This window comes from Balaenoptera ricei, chromosome 21, assembly GCF_028023285.1.
Source record: "Balaenoptera ricei isolate mBalRic1 chromosome 21, mBalRic1.hap2, whole genome shotgun sequence".
In the NCBI taxonomy this organism is placed as follows: domain Eukaryota; kingdom Metazoa; phylum Chordata; class Mammalia; order Artiodactyla; family Balaenopteridae; genus Balaenoptera; species Balaenoptera ricei.
The window spans coordinates 17557992-17577523 of NC_082659.1; the positions used below are offsets into that span (position 1 = coordinate 17557992).

The window sequence follows — 19532 nt, forward strand, 5'->3', positions numbered from 1 at the left end:
CTAAAGCAATTACTGTTATAGGAAGAAACGCCCCACTGTGTGACCCTAGGCAATTTATTAAACTTCCCAAGATCTCAGTTTCCTAATCTCTAAAATAGTGTCACCTTTAAAATACGATTAAAAATAACATACATAAGGGGAGGGTGGGACAAACTGGGAGATTAGGTTTGACATAAATACACTACCCTGTGTAAAACAGATAGCTAGTGAGAACCTCCTGTATTATCACAGGGAGCTCAGCTCGGTGTTCTGTGACGACCTAGATGGGTGGGATGGGGAGGTTGGGAGGGAGGTCCAAGAGGGAGGGGATATAGGTATACATATAGCTGATTCACTTCATTGTACAGCAGAAACTAATACAACATTGTAAAGCAATTATACTCCAATAAAAAAAATTTTTTTAAAGAAAAAAAATAACATACGTAAAACAGCTAGCACAGCGCCTAGCATATAGTAAGCAATAAATATAACTATTATTATTTTCTATAGGCAACAATGTACTACATGATAAGGTCTGATATGAAATGACAAAAAATGCTTAATATTTTAACTAGAAAACATTTTTATTTACTTAGCTATACTCACATAACACATTCAACAAAAAGGCTATAAATTCCCACTTTATCCATATTGGAAGAGTCTTTTAGTTTTACTTTCGTAAAATCTTTTGGGATAGTTTTCTCTTTTATAATAAAACTCCTTTCTCTACAAACTGTCCCTCCACCCCAATCCACGTGTGGGTATTCCTGCCAACCTCTTGTTCTACTTACCCCACCCAATCCTGGCCATAGATGACTGGAAAAGAGATGCATATCTAATCCAAATTGGGATAATCATATGTTAAAATTTCAAATTGGAACTAAGAGATAACTAGTCAGTATATAATTGCAGCCATAGCTGAAAGCTTTAGAATGAAGGGGCAGCCAGAGTATACCACGTGGACCAGAGAGGAGAGAAAGCTGGTCTGTGAAAAGAAAGTTGTGTTAAGCAGAGGCACACAGAAGCAAGCAGTCAGCGTAATAAAAAAGTAATTCGTGACAACTTTCTGGTTGCTTTTTCTAGTCCCTTCCTAAAACCCAGCTATATTCCTTTAAGTTGTTTTCCATAAAACATCTTTATATCCTTGTAATAAATCTCCTTTTTGGCTTAAGCTAACTCAAGTTGATATGTTACCTACAAACAAAAATGTCTTCAAGTAATATAACAAATAGCCCAGGGTCATTTAATATCTTGGACAGCAAGAAAAAATGTGTTTTCAAAGAGTTTCAGTGAGTATGACTTGGCTAAGGCAGGGGGAAGCTGCATTCTAACATTAGCAGCCAACGACACACCATCAACAGTAAGACATCCTACCATGTTGTTGAGCCGGTCATCAACACCCTCACTGCTCCAGTCTGGTAAATCCTGATCATTCATGCCTTCTTCAAAAGGACCTCCTCCTGTGGCCATACTGGCTTTTATAATTAATGTTCTGCAAAACAAGCGAAAACTAACTTTCCTAACACATAAAAGCAAATTGTAAATTTAAATAATTCCATGAAGCTTAGCAATATAAAAGGATATCAGAAAAGTTGATTTTATGAAATAAAAGAGGCACTGTCAACTACACATCACAGACGAAATGATTTAGCTGCCATAGGCATAGTACGATTAGCATGCATTAAGTAGCCAAAGTGATGGGGAGGGGAAGGAAAAATCTCAGAATACCCACTGTGTCAGCTGGCTTGCATGCTTTAAGGTTATTCAATTTAATTTATTCAACACAATCCTAAAAGTAGAGTAATCAGGTAGGAAAAAGTTATTAATAGCTAGAACCAAAACTGCTCCTCGAAAAGAAACTAATACCCCCAAAGACCTGGGCATTTGTTTTGTGTCAAAGATTCAAAGAAGGTAGAAATGCTCTGCATGGAACATGAAGAAAGGTTTGGTCTTAATGGGAAGGTAATGGTAAGCAAGATGAAAAGAAAGCAGCAAGGGAGAAACAGGACCAGGTAGGTGAAATGGCCGATAAAAACCAAGAATACAGTGGCTAAAAACTTTTAAACATAGCAATGTTTCCTGTCCTATTTTAAATTTATTTATTTGTTTACTTTATTTTTGGCTGCATTGGGTCTTCGTTGCTACGCGCGGGCTTTCTCTAGTTGCGGCGAGCTGGGGGCTACTCTTCGTTGAGGCGCCCGGGCTTCGCACTGTGGTGGCTTCTCTCGTTGTGGAGCACGGGCTCTATGAGCGCAGGCTTCAGTAGTTGTGGCACGCAGGCTTCAGTAGTTGTGGCTCACGGACTCTAGAGCGCAGGCTCAATAGTTGTGGTGCATGGGCTTAGCTGCCCCACAGCATGTGGGATCTTCCCAGACCAGGGATCAAACCCGTGTACCTTGCACTGGTAGGCGGACTGTTAACCACTGTGCCACCATGGAAGTCCCGCTACTGCCCTATTTTAAATTATATTACTGCTACCTCATACTTTTCCCTAGATCTTGATATAGTCTACTAAAGTCACAAATTCTCCCCACTAAAAAAAGTGGGGATTTTGTGAAAATCAAGGAAGGTACTAAATTTCACACCTGGGTCAAAGAGCTGAGAAATGGAAGAAGCAATAGTACAAGCAAAGGTTCAGAAGCAGAGATGATCATGAGAAAATAAGATTTCTACATGATCTTGTGGAGGACTTTATATTTCCACTGGGTGTGGAACTGCTCGGGTTGGAGGGGGACTGAGTGAAAGAGGAGACAGTGAGATAAACTTTATCTGTAACTCAAGGGGCAGGGTAAGCCATTAGACGGCAGGGTTATAATAGGTTTTTCAGTTTACTAATACTAACATTAACATGCAAAGAAGTCAGATAATTTTGTCAAGGTCATTCAGCTAAAAATGTCATAAAAGAATACAAATCCAAGTTGCTTTGATTCTAAGATCCTAACTTCTCCCACTCACTAGAGTATAATATTAAAAGGATTTTAACCATCCATGACAAGGCAGGATTTATCCCATGGGGATTTGAATGCTAGGATATATATTAGAATAATACATTACATTAAACAGGTTAAATATTATCATCTCAGAATAAAAAGTGATAAAATTCAACACTTAATTTGAAAAAAATCTTAAAAAGTACAAATACATTGGTACTTCCTTACAGGTATGTGTATTTTTATGCTGTTTATTTCAATAGCATTTATTACTTTTAAAAAAAATTTTTATTGAGGTATAGTTGACATACAATATATAATTTTCAAGTGTAAAACATAGCGATTCATAAATTTTAAAGGTTATACTCAATGAGCATATGTTACTTTAAAAATTTTCTAAAGAGTTGAAAAGAAGTATATTTTAAACCAATAGCCAATGATCTTAAAATAAGATATGAAGACTATTCCTATTAAAAGACCAAAACAGGGCTTCCCTGGCAGTCCAGTGGCCAGGACTTCGCCTTCCAAGGCAGGGGGGTGGGGTGGGGTGGGGTGCAGGCTGGATCCCTGGCCGGGGAGCTACGGTCCCACATGCCTCTCAGCCAGAGGACCAAAACATAAAACAGGAGCAACACTGTAACAAATTCAATAAAGACTTTAAAAATGGTCCACATCAAAAAAAAAAAAACTTTAAAAACAATTTTTAAACAAAGACCAAAACACATATTAGTTATTTAGCATTGTTTTGAAATTGTTTCTACAAAATAGAAAAATATGAAACAAATACTAATACTGAAAAGAGAAAAGGTATTCTTAAAGAATATGCATTTTAAAAACCTAGAGAACTTCAAAATATCACAAATAACCAGTTAGAAATATACTGGGTGGAAATGATATCACTTATAACAGTGGCAAAAAAATAAAATTATCTAGGAATAATATAATTTTGCCCTATGTAAAGAAGAATTATTTTTTTAATTGAAGTACAGCTGACTTACAATGTTGTGCTAATTTCTGCTGTACAGCAGAGTGATTCAGTTAAACATATATAAGAAGCACTATTAAACGCTATAAAACAACATAACAGAAGATGTGAATAAGCAGAAAAACAAACTATGTCCCCTAATGAAAAGGCTAAATATTATAAACATAATATCATTTTTTCTAAATGTATAAACTTAATTAAATACCAAGAAAAATCCCACTGGAATGTTTCTTGGAATTTGACAGAATGATTCTAAAAACCATCTGGAAGAATAAACAAGTAGTTGGAAAAAAAATTATCTGAAAAATAAAAGCAAGAGTTGCAAGAGAGGTCAAGAAAGTAGAAAACTAGTCCCAAGGTGTTCAACCACGTTAAGTATCTATATGGTTATATTAGTACCGCCCAAAAAGAAAATCCTCAAATACACCCAATTCAAAAAATTTAATGACAAAAATTAATTATAGCTAACATCTATTTTGTTCACTATATGCCAAGCACCATGCTAAATATTTTATATGCGTTTATCATTTAATCTTCACAACAATTGTGTGGTATTGGATTATTCAGTGGTTGGGACAATTTGCTAACAATGTTGAAAAAAGTTTATTTAGAGCTTTAACAGGCTTCCTAAACTAGGATTCTTCATCTTAAACACAAACACAGAAGTATGATTTGAGCGACTATTTTCTCAGTTCTCCCAAGGATGGTACATACCCAGTACCATTCCAGACACACAGAAGGGGAATTAATTCACAGTAAAAAACAGATGCCTTAGAGCATTAGAGCTTAATTCCTTCCCAATTGAAAAAGACTGCCTTATATCATAACACCAATATACTATCTAGTAGATTAAAAATAGCAAATACTGATACTCATAAAGAGGTATGCCCAGTGAATTGAAATGACTCATTTAAATGAAACATTTTACAAGTACCTTTTTCTAGATGTACTAATATAATCTGTAATATTAAAGAACAGGAGCTCAAAAAAATACGTAAGCAGTAGAGGTGATAACGATACTTAACATTACTAAAAGCAATTTATCTTAAAATAGAAATTAGAACAGAAAATTAAAATATTTAACAAAAACTTTTACCAATTTTCTTGGTAAAACAGAGTATGTTACATTTTTTTAAAAAATACTTATTTATTTTATTATTTATTTTGGCTGTGCTGGGTCTTAGTTGCAGCATGTGGGCTCTTAGCTGTGGCATGTGGGATCTAGTTCCCTGACCAGGGATCAAACCCAGGCCCCCTGCATTGAGAATGCGGAGTCTTACGCACTGGACCACCAGGGAAATCCCTTTTTCTTCTTTTTTTAATAGAGTATGTTAACATTTTCTATCAGTTGAGTAATAAGGTAAGTTTACTTTAAGATAAATTATTAAGACTATATTCAGACATGTTTTATACTCATTTTTTATGATGATGAATTCCCCCTAAAATGAAGAGCTTTTTCTAAGGATCTATTTATAGGCTAATGACTTTGAACACTATTAACATAAGTTTCTAAAACATGGTTTAAAAGGCACACTCCTATAGAAGTAAAATTATCAGTATGAAGCTAAAGAAATAATTGCATGTGAGTCAATTCTCAGTGTATTAACATTCAGCTGATCTCTCTACAGGAGTAGCTATCTCGCCCTACAAAAGGGATAATACAAAGGCAAGTCATTTCTTTTTTATGTCAACCTCTCTAACCACCTCAAAGTCACCATTAAAACTACAGGTCTCTCTCTACCTCCTAAATTTTACTCTGTAAACACATTAATATAATTATTTATATAGTTTTTGATTATTTTATGATGATTATAAACTATTACTTGTATAGAAAGACTTCCAATAATCAAAAAACTAGGTAGGTAGAGAAGAGGACCAATGCAAGAAAAAATTTTATGGCAGAATCAATAGAACTTGGTGACTGTAATGATGTGGGAGATGAGGCAGGGAGGAAGGAGTTAAAGGATGACTCCCAGGTTTCTAGCTTGAACAACCGGGTATAGGATGATACATTCAAACTAATTTGAAAAGAAACAAGTTTCTGTTGAGAGAAGATGAGTTCAGTTTTAGAAATATTTGAGATGCCTACTGTCCACCAAATTAAATGTCTAGTGGGCAAATACTGATCTCTCAGAAGTGAAACCTAGGCTAGAGAGATTTGCAAATCATCAACTCATAAAAGAACTTAAAGTGGAAAAGAAGGCTCAGGGAGAAGATGAAGAGTAAAAGAGGAAGACTGAACCTTGAAAGACACTGATATTTAAGAGAGAAAGGAAAAGAACACTAAGAAGGTACAGAAAGACAGGAAGAAAACGAGAAGAATGTGCTAGAAAGGGGGAGAAGTATATAAAGAAGGAGGGTATGATAAGAATGCCAAATGTTACTCTGTCATATAAGGAAAGCAGTGACAAGTGTACACTTGGATTTAGCAACAAGGGGGTTACTGACAACCTTGGTAAGAATCAATTCCATAACAAAGGCATTTATTGATGGGAAAGGGAAAAAATAAAGGAAGTGATGAGGTGATTTTTTCAAGGAATCCGTCTGTGAAGGAAAGCAGGTGGAGATGGTCAAGAAGAAAGTTTTCCTTAAAAGGAAGGTATCTTGAGCACATTTAAAATTTGTCGGGATAGAGCTCACAGAGGGAGATAATGAAGATGCAAAAGACAAAGGAGATAAATTGTGTGGTCTCTGAAAAACCAGGAGCAGCTGGGATCCAGGGTGTAAGAAAAATGATTAGCTTCAGATAGGCAAAGGAACACCTCTTTACTGAAACAAAAGAAAAGAAAGAAAGTTTACAATTGGATACAGGCTGGTTAGCAGATTTGGTGGTAGGAAGCTGAGAGAGTTTGTTAAGTGAGGTGAAGTAAAAAGGACTGCTCATTAAATGTGCAAGGGTAACATGACAGTGTCTGAGAGACTGGGGAAGAGTGGCTGTGGGCAGCACTAAGGACTCAGATGAGAGCGCTAACATTCACTGATATCACTAATGTATCACTCATCTGCAGTGTGAATTTTTTTCCCCCAGAAGTGCTCATCAGCCTTGGTATAAACACTCCATCGAATCCATCCAAGGTTGGGATTTTGCCAGGCAGGTTTAATAGAAAGACAATGAGATGGAAAAGTTGAAGCCACTGGAAGATAACTAGTACAAGTGATGGAAGATAGTATGTGAAGCTGAATGGGGATAAGAGTAAAATTCTTCTACTTCAAACAAGCACTTCTATGCATCCTATGACCTACTAAACTAAGTTGAAACTATTATTTATAGGTTTCATTTTGCTATTTTTGACAGCCTTATTTGGCTCCCCTATCTTATAAGGATATGAAATGCAAAAATACCATGGCAATTTATAAGCTACTTTCAGTGACTGATCCTTCTGAAGAAAATCCTGTTGTAGGATTCTTACTATAGAAAAGTATTATATATATCTAAGTAGAATATCACAGTATTAATTACCATGAAAATACCAATGGTTGACTAAAGTTACCTTTGAAATAAAAATACAAAGTAAAGAAGAAATTAATCAAGAAAAGAAAAAAGATTATTTTTCCTAAAATCTTTAAAATTCAGATATTATTTCTCAAATGGTATTAAATTACTCATAACTGTCTTTGGAAATACCTTACTTCTCTCCTGACAGCTGTAAATCAAGGTTTTAGAAATACTCATCCAAATAAAATAATGTAGAAACTACAGGTTTTTTTCTAAATATTTACTTAGAGTCAGTCACAAAATAACCAAAGCTGGTACTTTATGTTATCTGCACAAGTTTTCTAAAGGTTGCATTATTTGGAATATTTCTTTTACTAATTATATAAAGGAAATACCCAGTATACTGTTTTGAAAGTCTTAATACAGTGCACAAGCATACTAATAAGCACTTTTAATGGAAACTGAGAAGAAAATGCATAAGTTTCTGGCATTATGTGATTGTTTAGTTTCATTTGAGGAATTTCTCAATTTCTTCTCTGTACCTAAAAACCATACAGATCTTTTCCATAGTTCTTTCAATTTGACACTTCCTAAAAATTTCAATAATTTTCTAGAACTTAAGATATCTCTCTATAATTACCCTCTTTAAATTAAAAAAAATAAAAACTCTTAAGGTATTGGGGGGAGGAGAATGAATAGACTGCAACAATAGACTGCAATATTAACACTCAATTCGAATCAAGAAAACTTTGATTAGACCTATGTACCAAGTATTGCACTGGGTCTATGGTACAGTTACTCTGTAGAGCATTTCCACACCAAGAAAATTTAATATATCCTTGCTCTCTACAAAAGCAAATGAGAGCCCTGAGGTCAATTAAATTCTGCTTGCTAAAACCTCTCCCTCTCTACAATTTATATGCAAATCTGTCACTTCCTTGTCACTGATTACATATAACTCCCTGGGTACATCTATATGCCCTGCTATAACCAATCCCAATCTTCACGGCCACTCCATCGCATACTCATTACTGACAACAGCTCTTCCTATGATCCCCTTCCACTGGACCATTACATACAAACTCCCTACACATCCTCCATCTGTTCCCAAATATTCCTCCTACTTCTTTGGGTTCAATAAAATCCCAAGTCCCTCTAAAAGCACTATTTCCTTAGAAATCCTTTCTAAAAGAAGATGCTACTCTTCCTAGTCTTTCAGATTCATGGGGGAAAGGATACTAATTGCAGACCATTCTTATTTAACAATGCTTAACCTTCCTCTTTCGAACAAATTAACCACCAAAAATACCACTCTCCCTATCTTGGGTACCATTTCCTACTGTCCATCCCAAGACAGTCTTACACTTTTCTTGGTAACAACAGGCTCATGGTTTCACTCTCCGCCTCATTCTCTGCTTTCATGACTTGAACATTTATAACCATTTTTCTAAACTCTGACCTCAGTTCCAACATCCATCTCATCTTCTCTATTCCAATACTATTTCTACTCTGAAGAGATAATTTGTTCAAGATCCTGAACTTCTGAAATCCCTCTTTCTGAACCTAAGACCTTGCATTCTACTTCTCTCACTTGCTCATGGCCCTGCTGAATACTTCCAGCCCCTTGATCATTTCTCTTTCCAGGAATCCATTAAACCCCCACTTTCTTACTCAACCCCAAACACAAACCCAAGTAAGCCATTCCAAAAATGACCTGCTAGCATCCTTGGCCTCCTCAGCTATTTGCCCATTTTATGAACTCAATTCTGGATAAACCTCATTACCTAATCTCTTTGCTTCTACTCTCAAACTCAAAGTAAGGTCAGTCAAATAGTTATAAAATGGCAATGACTGTGTCCACTATTAAGGTATATTATACCATACTACACACTCACACTTGCAAAATGTAGGTTTACTCCCTGAGGTAAGGAACTTTATCTGTTTTGCTCACTGCCACATCTCTAGTACTTTATAGCCATTAAGTTGCACATTGTAGGCACTGAATTAAATCTGAAGATGAATGTACTGCTGTGTACCCCCTTCTGGCTTCTTAATAAATTCCCTAGTGTGATTATTCCAAACAGTTTCTATTTTTTCCAAATCTCACATACACTTGCCTCCTTTACAAACAAATGGCCAAATCTCCTACTGAGAAAACAAAGGTCTTTTAAAATGAGTTTAACTCAAGAGCCCTGTATTTTTATTCTATTTTATCCATCTTCTCTAATGTGTTAAAAGGAAAATTATTTTATGACTGATTTTATACCTGTTTTTATTTTACCAAATGCCTATTACACACTCCAGTGTTAAGAACTCTAATCCACAAACTCACATTTGACTTTTCCCAAGTTCCACTTTTCTTGTTTTATTCTGTTATACTCTTTCAATTAAAAGAAAAAAATACCAAGAATTATAAGTAAGATATAAATCAACGGCCAATCTATATTTTCTCATGATAGCCTATTTCATAAGGGAGCTGAAGATTTGTCTGCTTTCCTAGAAAGCAAAGATATAGTAAACATATTTTGAAAATGGGCTGTCTTAAAATTTTAACAATAGAATTAAATTTTCTGAGATTTTTTTAAAAAGAGTAATTATTGCTGAAATGCTTCTAACAAAAATTTCTTCTAATCCTCATCCTTTGGTCATTTAATTTCTGAACGGTCCTTGGCAAACAATTACTTAACTTTCCCTCAATGAACTTACATTGACTTTTTTCTTCTGGTCAGAGAATATCTTTACATAACCAGCATTTGACAATGCACTGTGCATACAAACTAATGTTTAAAGTAATTTTAGACAGCTAAAAAAAAAACCAAAAAAACCAAAACAACTTCAATCAATAGTATATATAATAAGCTCAAAAAGTAGATAAGTTTGTGAATAAAAAATAAAAACAGTCAATTAATAGAAAAGTTGTACAAGATGACTTAAGATTAAATGAATTCAGAACGAGAGGCTATCCAAATAGTTGTTACAGGACACACTCAAACTGAAATGGGTTGAAGAAGAAATTCTGTGAAGACAAAGACATTTAAAAAGGTATTGCATAAACTATTCTAGTATTTAATAATTAGGAATGACATGGCTCTTTTCAAACAAAAGTATGAAGGCAGACCAAAGTGGCATGCCAAAAGCAGAGCAAACAGGGCAGCAAACCTAGACCGTTTGTTTACTACATGCACTGGTATTTTATAACAGTCTGCATCATAATGTCTTCTTCCACTGTAATACAAAGGCCAATAACATATATAATGATGTCAAATTACCTGTTTAGAAACTAGTTTTTGCAGCTCAGAAACAGCTCCTTTCCTGTTTCACACTTCAAAGCTGTTGTCTGCTTATGATTAAAAAAAAAAATCACTTCAGTAAATTACACTATGAAGTACAGAATAACAAATACTGACTATATTTATAACCTGAAGTATGTTCAGAAAATCAACAGAAAAGGAAAAATCCAATTTATCACTATTTTAAAATCACCTTACTTTCATCTTTTAGGAAAACAATGTGGTACACAGGTTTAAATCCTCCAACCTTGTAAGATCCTACCAAACAACAGTGTGATACCTTAATACCTACTTTGGAATATAATGTAATCATCATGTAAAAAATCCATGCCCAAGTTTACTCTTCAGATTGATCAAGTCATTAACTTCCTGTCACTCAAAACTTCCAGAACTTTGCAGACCCGTTGATGAGGAAAAAGTTTATTTAAAAGCTGGCTACTTCATTAAAAAATAACCCTGTAGGGCTTCCCTGGTGGCGCAGTGGTTGAGAGTCTGCCTGCCAATGCAGGGGACACGGGTTCGAGCCCTGGTCTGGGAAGATCCCACATGCCGCGGAGCAACTGGGCCCGTGAGCCACAACTACTGAGCCTGCGCGTCTGGAGCCTGTGCTCCGCAACAAGAGAGGCCGCGATAGTGAGAGGCCCGCGCACCGTGATGAAGAGTGGCCCCCACTTGCCGCAACTAGAGGAAGCCCTCGCACAGAAACGAAGACCCAACACAGCTATAAATAAATAAATTTAAAAAAAAAAAAATAACCCTGTAACTACATAAACACAAGATTTACTTTCAGTCCAAAAACTCAGAATTATAATGGTTTCCAGTGGCTCTAACTGGGAAGGTGATAGGGAAAGAAAGGAGCAGGTGCACGAAGCTTGACAACACCCACTCCAGAAACCAGAGAATACCAGAAGGCGGAGTCTGGAAAGCAGCGATGGGGCGGGGGTGAAAGGGGCGCCCAGAAAGCCCGCTTCTTCCAGCGCCAAGACACGATCCGTCACCCGTAGAGCACACGACACAGATCTCCAATCGGTCAAAAAAATTTGTTTCTTTTTTCAGAGAGGGCGAGCTCTTGAGGAGTGAGCCGCGGGATGAAAAGTTTGGGCGACCCGCCTCCCTAGCGGGGCCTACTACGTAATCCCCAAACCCCCGTTTCTGCAAAGCAAGCGATGTTCCCTGAATCCCATTTGGCATTTAGTTTCTCCCCACCCTGGGCCCATCCAAACTGGACCAGCAGTAAGGGATGGCGAAGGGGCGCAACGGCAGAGGCGAGGGAAGAGCTCTGAAATGAACATTCCCCTCGCAAGTAGAAACCCCAAAGCCAGGAACGCCTCCCGCGGCCCTTCCGCTCTAAGAACACCCGAGACAGCTGAAGTCCCGCTGCCCACAGCCCAACCCCGAAGTCGCGTCGCTCCTCACCGGCCCTTCTCCACCCCAAATTCTGGACCTCGAAAGCCCCACCAGAAGAGAATTTGGGGGGTAGGGTGGGAGAGGCGCAGTGACGAAGACTACGGCCACTAAAGCCCCTTACTATGGAAAACTAGACCCCCTACCCCTGGCAACCAAACCGTAACCCCCCCCTCCGCTTCCTCCACTCGCAAGGGACATTCCTGAAGCTCCCGAGTCGCAGGGCGGCCTCCTCCCCAGCGCCAAAAAGAGAGAGGGGCGGGGAGGCAAGAAGGGGGATTCTGCGGTCGCCAAGATGCGTCCCTTGAGGCTCACCCCGAGGTCGCGTCGGTCGGTCCGGCGGAGGGGGCGGAATGCCTGCCCAGGGGACGGGAAGCAAGCAGCAAAAAAACCCCAGGAGCCCAGACAGAGGCGTGGGCCCGAGACCAGGCCCTACGGAGTCAAGTGTCCCAGGGCCGTTGCTCTCCCGCCCCTACGCCGCGCTGCCCTCGGTTGCCAAGGGCTGGGGACGCTCAGGCATTACCTGTAAACGAAGCAGCCGCTCCCGCCAAGGGCGGAGTAGCGGCCAGCCCCCACGAAACGCCACCGGCGGCGGACCTCCCTTAGAGACCACAGCAGGGAGAGTCCCCAAGTTTCCTGGCTGCTTAGGGCCCAATGGCCGCCTTTTCTACATCAGCTACTCGGCTCCAACGGCCGCAGCCACCGCCATCTTAGACTCTCATTGTGGTGGGAGAAGAGGGGCGGGGGGACTGCAGAGTGGGCAACGCGCCGGGAGACATGCGCCGTCTCCTCGGCAACGGCCGCGCGGGGGCGAAATTCGCCTGGGCGGGAGACGCAGTGCGATCAGCGCTCTAGAATTGAGTCATATGACCGGCAGGAGTCTGCGGTGTCACCTCTGGCTCCGGAGCCGGGTGCCGATTACACAAACGAACCACCAGGAACTACATATCCCAGAATGCCAACTCGCTCTCGGGTTATACGCGGCCGCACGTTCGGCACGAGGGAAATGACTACAAATCCCAGCATGCTGTGCGCTTCCGGCTCCTCCAGCGAGGAGGTCGAGGCCTGTGCGGAAGTGGATGGAGCCCTCTTAGGCAGCGGGAAAAAGAGCGGAGGCGCGTTCTGGTTTTCCGTGGGGTTGGGGGGGGGGGGGGGGGGGGAGGTGCCAGCTCCAGAGAGTGCCGGAAGGAGGAGAAAAGGCCGCAGACTGGGGTCGCTCTCCACCCACATCCCGGTCCCGAAGGGGTGGAAGCAAAAGGACCTTTACAATCTGGGCTTAATTTTACACCTGAGGAGATAAACCCACGCGAGTTAATTGGCCAAATGTCGTACAGCTGGTCAGTGCGAGAATCATCAGTGTTAGTAATTAACTCCACCTTGGATTAACGCCCTAGTTTCCTTAGAAGAACCAGATGATTTTAATCAAAATTTAATATCGAAAAATGTTCTCTAAAACTAGTCTCTTAAGTCCCTTTTTATTTACTCTCTTTCCTCAGCAGCAGCCCTGTTAAGGTTAGTATATCAACAGGTTCTCTCTCAAAACAAACCCCCAGAACGCGTTAAAGTGACAATTAAGGCCTTCAGTGTGGCTACCTGAAAGTTTTAAACACTGGTCAGTTTTTCTTTATTTTTCGACAGTTTGTAATGGTGGAATAACTTTGTTTTAAGCAAAATAAGGGTAGGAGGAATGAAGAATGGGTATCTGAGTTCCAACAGCAAATTGTTCTCAGTTACCAATGGAATTTGTTCACAAAACCAATTAATAGAACTGCGTCTCGGTACATAATTAAGATAAATCAAGCCCTTCGTGCTACTGTAATTTGTAACTGAATCCAGGTTCAGCTTCAGTGCAATGATCTTTGACACTTTGTCCTGCATTTTTAAAGTACTTTTCTGTGCGTCTAACCGTGCTGATTACTGAGGTAACAAACACATAGTCCGTGCCCATTAAGAGCTCATATTTTAATGAATGATGAAGAAATAGGGTGTGATGTAAATAAACTCTGTTTTATAAGAAAACAAAGTGCTGTGGGAACTCCCAGCACGGAGCAGCTAATGGATTAGGTGTTTACTGTAGTCCAGTGTGCCCTAGGCCTCACTGCAATTCCACCACATACTAGCTCTAAGATTTTGGGCAAGTTACTTAACCTTTCTGAGCCTCAGTTGCCCCACCTATGAAATGAGGGGGAGGAGCTAATAATATTGCCTACCTTAGAAAGATCTTTTTTTTTTTAAAGTAGTGTTTATTCTATATTAGGCACAGGATTAAGCATTTCATCTCTTGTGGTTTTCTTAATTCTCACAGCTATCCTGAAGATACTGGTTCTGCATCAGTTCCATTTTACTAATGAGAGGTTAAATAAATTGCCAAAGTTCTGACAGCTCCAAGTGGGAGAGCCCAGGTGTAAACTGAGGTCTACTGACTCCTCGAAGGAATTTTTTGATTAAGAAAATGCATGGGAAAAAATACTGGCACATGGTAAGCCATAATCATCATCATCACCATCACCACCGTTTTGTTTTATACATATGTAGTAGTATTTTTAAATATGTAGAAGCTATTGTCATTGAAACAATTCAAATGGATTCAAAAGCACTACTGAAATCATATGGTCATTATGTTCTTTTAATTAGTGAACCCTAAAAAATTCCAGTGCTATTATTGGTCTATTAGGTGGTGGGAGAAGTCTGAGAAATTTTTACATTAAAATGGGGTCCTCAAACTAAATATGGGCATTATTGATCTTAGCAGGGGACAGAGGACCCCCCCAAATGATGAAATTATCTTGGATTTCTAAAACCTTCACATGTAATTTTGAAAAACAAACTATGCAAATGAACCAGTTTAGCATCAGTAGTGTATGAATATGGCAAATAAATGATACAGACAGTAAGTGCTTTAGGAATGCAGAGAAAGAGTACATCATATTAAGTATATTGTATTATATTGCCTCAAAGATGATGATAGCTCCAGGATTTCTATGTAGGATGAAATTAGGGGCAACAGTCTGGTGGAAATGTAAATGGGGAACATAAGTAGCCTTTAAAAGATATAGGTTGAAACTACATCTCAGTTTTCCACATTTAAGTAAAACTAAAACACATATATTAAAGGTGGGTGAGGAGGCCGAAATGGAAGAATAATGTTCAAAGGAAAGGAGCACACCTGTAACACAGATAATACATCCAGAATAAGCAATGAATAATGCAGAAGACAGACTGGGTCAAGTAGAGGATTCATGTGGAGATGGGGAAGCAGGAGAAGAAAGCAAGATCCATGAACAGGTTGGGGCCAAACTGTAAAAAATCTCAAATGTTGATCTGAAATGTTTGGGCTTTGTTCAACAGATAGTGTGAAACTAGTTGAGGGTTTGGAAGAGGCAATGATATGAGGAAGTAGTTGTTCTAAGACTTAATCTAGTGGCAATGTTTAGAACAGACTAGGGAGAGCAGAGGAGAAGGGAAAGACAAAGAACAGGTGGTAACTGGCATGAAATAATTAAGGCCTGGCCTAAGGTGGTAGCAGAATGAATCAAGTGGAGGAGTTCGAATCTGATGGTAAATTAAATCAGCTGTCATTGCTGTGTAAAATATTTGTTTCTGTTATTTGATATTTAGTATGACATTGACCAGAGGGCACTTAAAATATGACATTTTGTGATATATTATCTATCTCTTTAATGAGTTCTGTACCTTCTTTATCCATAGATAGATTTTAATCATGGCTAGAGCAGAAACCCTGCCTTTTATGCTTCTTTATATCCCAGATGCCTTGTAGAGTTCGTTTATTTTGATGTTCGTTAATTTGGTCTTTTAAGACGGTTTTCTGCAGTACCTAGTTTTAACCTGTAGGTGGTGATAGAACTTAAAGGTAAAACCTTCAGTGACGGCTATACTGTTATAACTGAATTTAAGATTATTTTTATTATGTGATTTTTGATACACTCAAGAAAATGTATGACATTTATGTAAATTATAAAGTACAATAAGAAAAGAAACACTCAAGAATCCACTTCCTAACCTAAAACATAGAATATAATCAGTATATTTAAGGACCCCTCTGCTTTCCACCAAACTCATTCCCCTTCTTTGCAGTCATAAATACTATCTTGAATGATATCAGTGTTATAATTCCTTAATTTTCCTGTGTAACTATATGTATATATACCTAAGTAGTATATTTTTTTAGTTTTGCTTGTTTTCGTACTTCATATAAATGGTATCATACTGATTATATTCTTGCTTGATGTGCTTTTTGATTCCTCGTTATGTTTCTGAGATTCATCCATGTTGATGGGTAGAAACACAGTCTGTTAAGAGCAGAATGTAAAATTAATTTTTGAATAATCCTACAACTGAATATAAGTGATTTTATCTTTACTCTTTATCTTAGCTTGTGGGTAACTTGATGAACAAAGAGATCGATCATTGTCACCCAGGGAACTAGTTGGAGACCTCTGGCCTAGTTCTTATACCTTTCGGTTAAATTTGAGCACTTCACTGCTCTGCCTTAATTTGGCCCAGAGTTTGTCAGTCTTGACGTGGTTGACCTGTGGGGCTGGATGATTCTTTGTGATGGGGACTGTGCTGTGTGCTGCAGGAACCCTGGCCTCTTGCAGCCTGTAGCCCGCTGCCTCCCCGGTGATGACAATCAAAACTGTCTCCTGACATGGCCCAGTAACCCCGGAGTCAGGGTGGGGTGGGCGGCGTGGCTTAAGGGCAGAATCACTCCCCGTTGAGAAACACTGTCTAGTCTTTGCATTGAGAAAACCATGTTAATTATGATTCTTCTTATGTACCTCCTTTGCTCAAAAACCTGAACATATAAATAATTAAATCAATTAATTACTAGGTAATTATATCAACTAGTTATATCAAATCCTCATGCTTAAGTAATTTTTCAAGGCTCTTCTTACCTTCTTCCGTTTCCCCCATATCTAATTACTATGACATCTCTCATTACTGCCTAGTTCAGACTCTTTATTACTAGATCCCAAAATACCTAATTGCTGTTCTCAACATACAATATTAATGTTTACACCAGTCTGAACTGCTCTTTCCTTCATAACCAATTTATGGCCCTTTTCATTCAAAAATCAATCTTTCGATAAATGTAAGCCTTGTGATTCTGACAATTCCATACATATTTGCCGGTCATCAATTTTTTTTTTTTTTTAAGTTTTGAATTTTATTTTTTTTATACAGCAGGTTCCTATTAGTTATCCATTTTGTACATATTAGTGTGTACATGTCAGTCCCAATCTCCCAGTTCATCCCACCACCACTTTCCCCCCTTGGTGTCCATAGGTTTGTTCTCTACATCTGTGTCTCTATTTCTGTCTGCAGGTCATCAGTCTTTACACGGCTTTCCAACTATAGAGTTGTAATTACTATACACGTCTTCCTGTATTTTCCTTGTGTATATTCGTGGGGGTCTGTGTGTTTTTGCCCCACCTTCTCTGTTCATTGTAAACCTGATAAGAGCGGCAGCAGTGCAGTCCTATGTGCAATGCTTGCTTCCCAGGAAGAAATCAAGTTGAAGGGGTTTATAAAAGGTGTCGTGAGTAACAATAAAAAACTGGAAAGAAAATAATCTATATCTTTTTTCCTAGCTTCCCACCACCCCTACAATAGAAAAGTCTTAAATATAACTAGATGTAGGTTGTTAATAATTAGAGAAACCAGGTAATTAGGTGGGAGGGTTCCAAAATTACAGAAATATAGACTGATAGAGATTTTGTTCCCTAATTCATATGAAAAATATTAGAAAGGTATGAAAAGTAATTTTCAGCTTTTACTTTAAAAACCCTGTTATTGAAACTAAAATTATATGAAATAAGAACAATTGCCATGATTCTAAAGGAGTAATCTGGAGTAACCACAAAAGATGAACTCTGGGTTAGAAAAGGGTCTTTTCTCACATAAAGAGATCTGCAGGTCTAGATTTGGTATATACATGAAAATAAGGGTGGGCTAATGAAGGAATATCCAACATGATTGGCGTTACATTGAGCCATATTAAATTCACTGCATTATATAGTGAAGTACAACTGTATATGCTATGATTTTTGCCCTTTTACCATAAAAAAGCTTCCCACACTGCATTTCTCCTTCCATAAGAAAGATTCTAAGATCAGGGAGAACTGGCAAAACGTGTGAACTCAAATTAACCAGGTAAAAGAGGTTAGAATGTTCTTTCTTTACCAAAAGAGGACTAAATTTCCAGAGTTAAAAACTGGGGGATATTGAATGGATAGACAATCTAATCTAGAGAAGGAAAAAAATAAAACCCTGACAATAGGTGCAGCAGAATGGTGTAGAGCAGGGGTTGATAAACTTTTCCTGTAAAAAGCCAGATATTAAATATTTTAGATACTGTGGGCCATCCGGTCCCACTACTCAATGATTGTAGAGTGCAAGCAGCCAGACAACAGGTAATGAATGAGCATGGCTGTGTTCCAATATAACATTTTTGGACGCTGAAATTTAAATTTTATATAATTTTCACGTCACAAAATATTAATCCTCTTCTAATTTTTTTCAACCATTTAAAAATATTAAAATAGGCAGTGGGCCCAATTTAACCCAGGGGCCATAGTGTGCTGACCCCTGATAGAGAGTACTGAACATTTAAAGTTTTTAGATAATTAATGATAGATCAAAGGAGAAATTAGCAACGGAAAAAAACGCAGTTTTACTACTTTGCAGGATGGTCATTATACAAGGAATCTTTTGAACTAATTAAGAAAGGGAGAATATCAAGCAAATGCAACTGAACAATATTTGTAGGTATTAGCTTGTTCCATTTTCCGATATATTTTCTTTTCCCCCATTCAGACTAGTTATAGGCATGCATTGCCTCCATGAAGGATGGTCCGAGGCAGTCATAGCAGAAACAAAAGATAAAAATTTCAGACATAAGAAAAAAAGATTAAAATCAGAGCAGTTTCCACCCCTTACAATTTGTGAAAAGAGGAAGACTTGATGGGAAATCAAAAGCATTTAGCAGCAGCCTGTGTGGACTGATGACTGAGGAGAACTAAGAGGGGCCAGTATCTGTGGCAGGAATAGAGGGTTCTCGTGGCACAGCGCAGACCTCGCCTACCACAAGGCCCGGCAGTCAATGCAAGAGAGATTAGGTTTCTTCAAGCCCAGAGGACATAGTCTTGAAATCCAATTAGAAAAACAAGAGTCACATTTATCTTTCACGTGTAAGTTTGTGGCATAAGAAATATACCCACTTTACTTACATAGTTCAAATGTCAGCTACCTGAATGTTCCCAAGCCCCCGAAGTTGTTGGGATAACCACATCTCCGTTGCGAGGACAGCAGGAAATCTGATCTCGTTTGCCAACATCTTCTAGGATCCTTGGAGCTAATGTTTTTCTGTTATTTTTTGCTTTTGCTGATTTCTTGATTTCTCTCAAGTCTAGCCTCTTTTGGCTGTTCTTTTTCTTCATCCCACGTCATTCCCAAGGCAGAACGTGGCCTCTTACCCTTTATTTTCT

General features: G+C 38.5%; 2 protein-coding genes across 25 annotated transcripts in view; one reads left to right on the forward strand and one right to left on the reverse strand.

Moving 5' to 3' along the window:
* Positions 1 to 12940, reverse strand: part of PCM1 (pericentriolar material 1) — an 88450-nt gene extending 75510 nt beyond the window's left edge. For 18 of the 22 annotated variants that reach the window (XM_059909755.1, XM_059909764.1, XM_059909767.1 and 15 more), the window contains exons 1-2: positions 12548 to 12940; positions 1354 to 1471 (exon numbers count right to left, since the gene is read on the reverse strand). In XM_059909755.1, coding sequence (XP_059765738.1) covers positions 1354 to 1449 — 96 coding nt within the window. In that variant the 5' untranslated portion in view covers positions 1450 to 1471; positions 12548 to 12940. Of the gene's footprint in view, positions 1 to 1353; positions 1472 to 10599; positions 10671 to 12339; positions 12428 to 12547 lie in introns of those variants that run through there. The other 4 variants (XM_059909749.1, XM_059909748.1, XM_059909750.1 and 1 more) reach the window with 4 other exon arrangements.
* Positions 12941 to 13200: 260 nt separating this feature from the next.
* The window catches only part of FGL1 (fibrinogen like 1), a 57106-nt gene continuing 50774 nt past the window's right edge, over positions 13201 to 19532 (forward strand). The window contains exons 1-2 of one of the 3 annotated variants that reach the window (XM_059909282.1): positions 13201 to 13536; positions 14330 to 14503. The gene's annotated coding sequence lies outside the window, so the exon portion shown is untranslated. Of the gene's footprint in view, positions 13537 to 13557; positions 13637 to 14329; positions 14504 to 19532 lie in introns of those variants that run through there. The other 2 variants (XM_059909286.1, XM_059909284.1) reach the window with 2 other exon arrangements.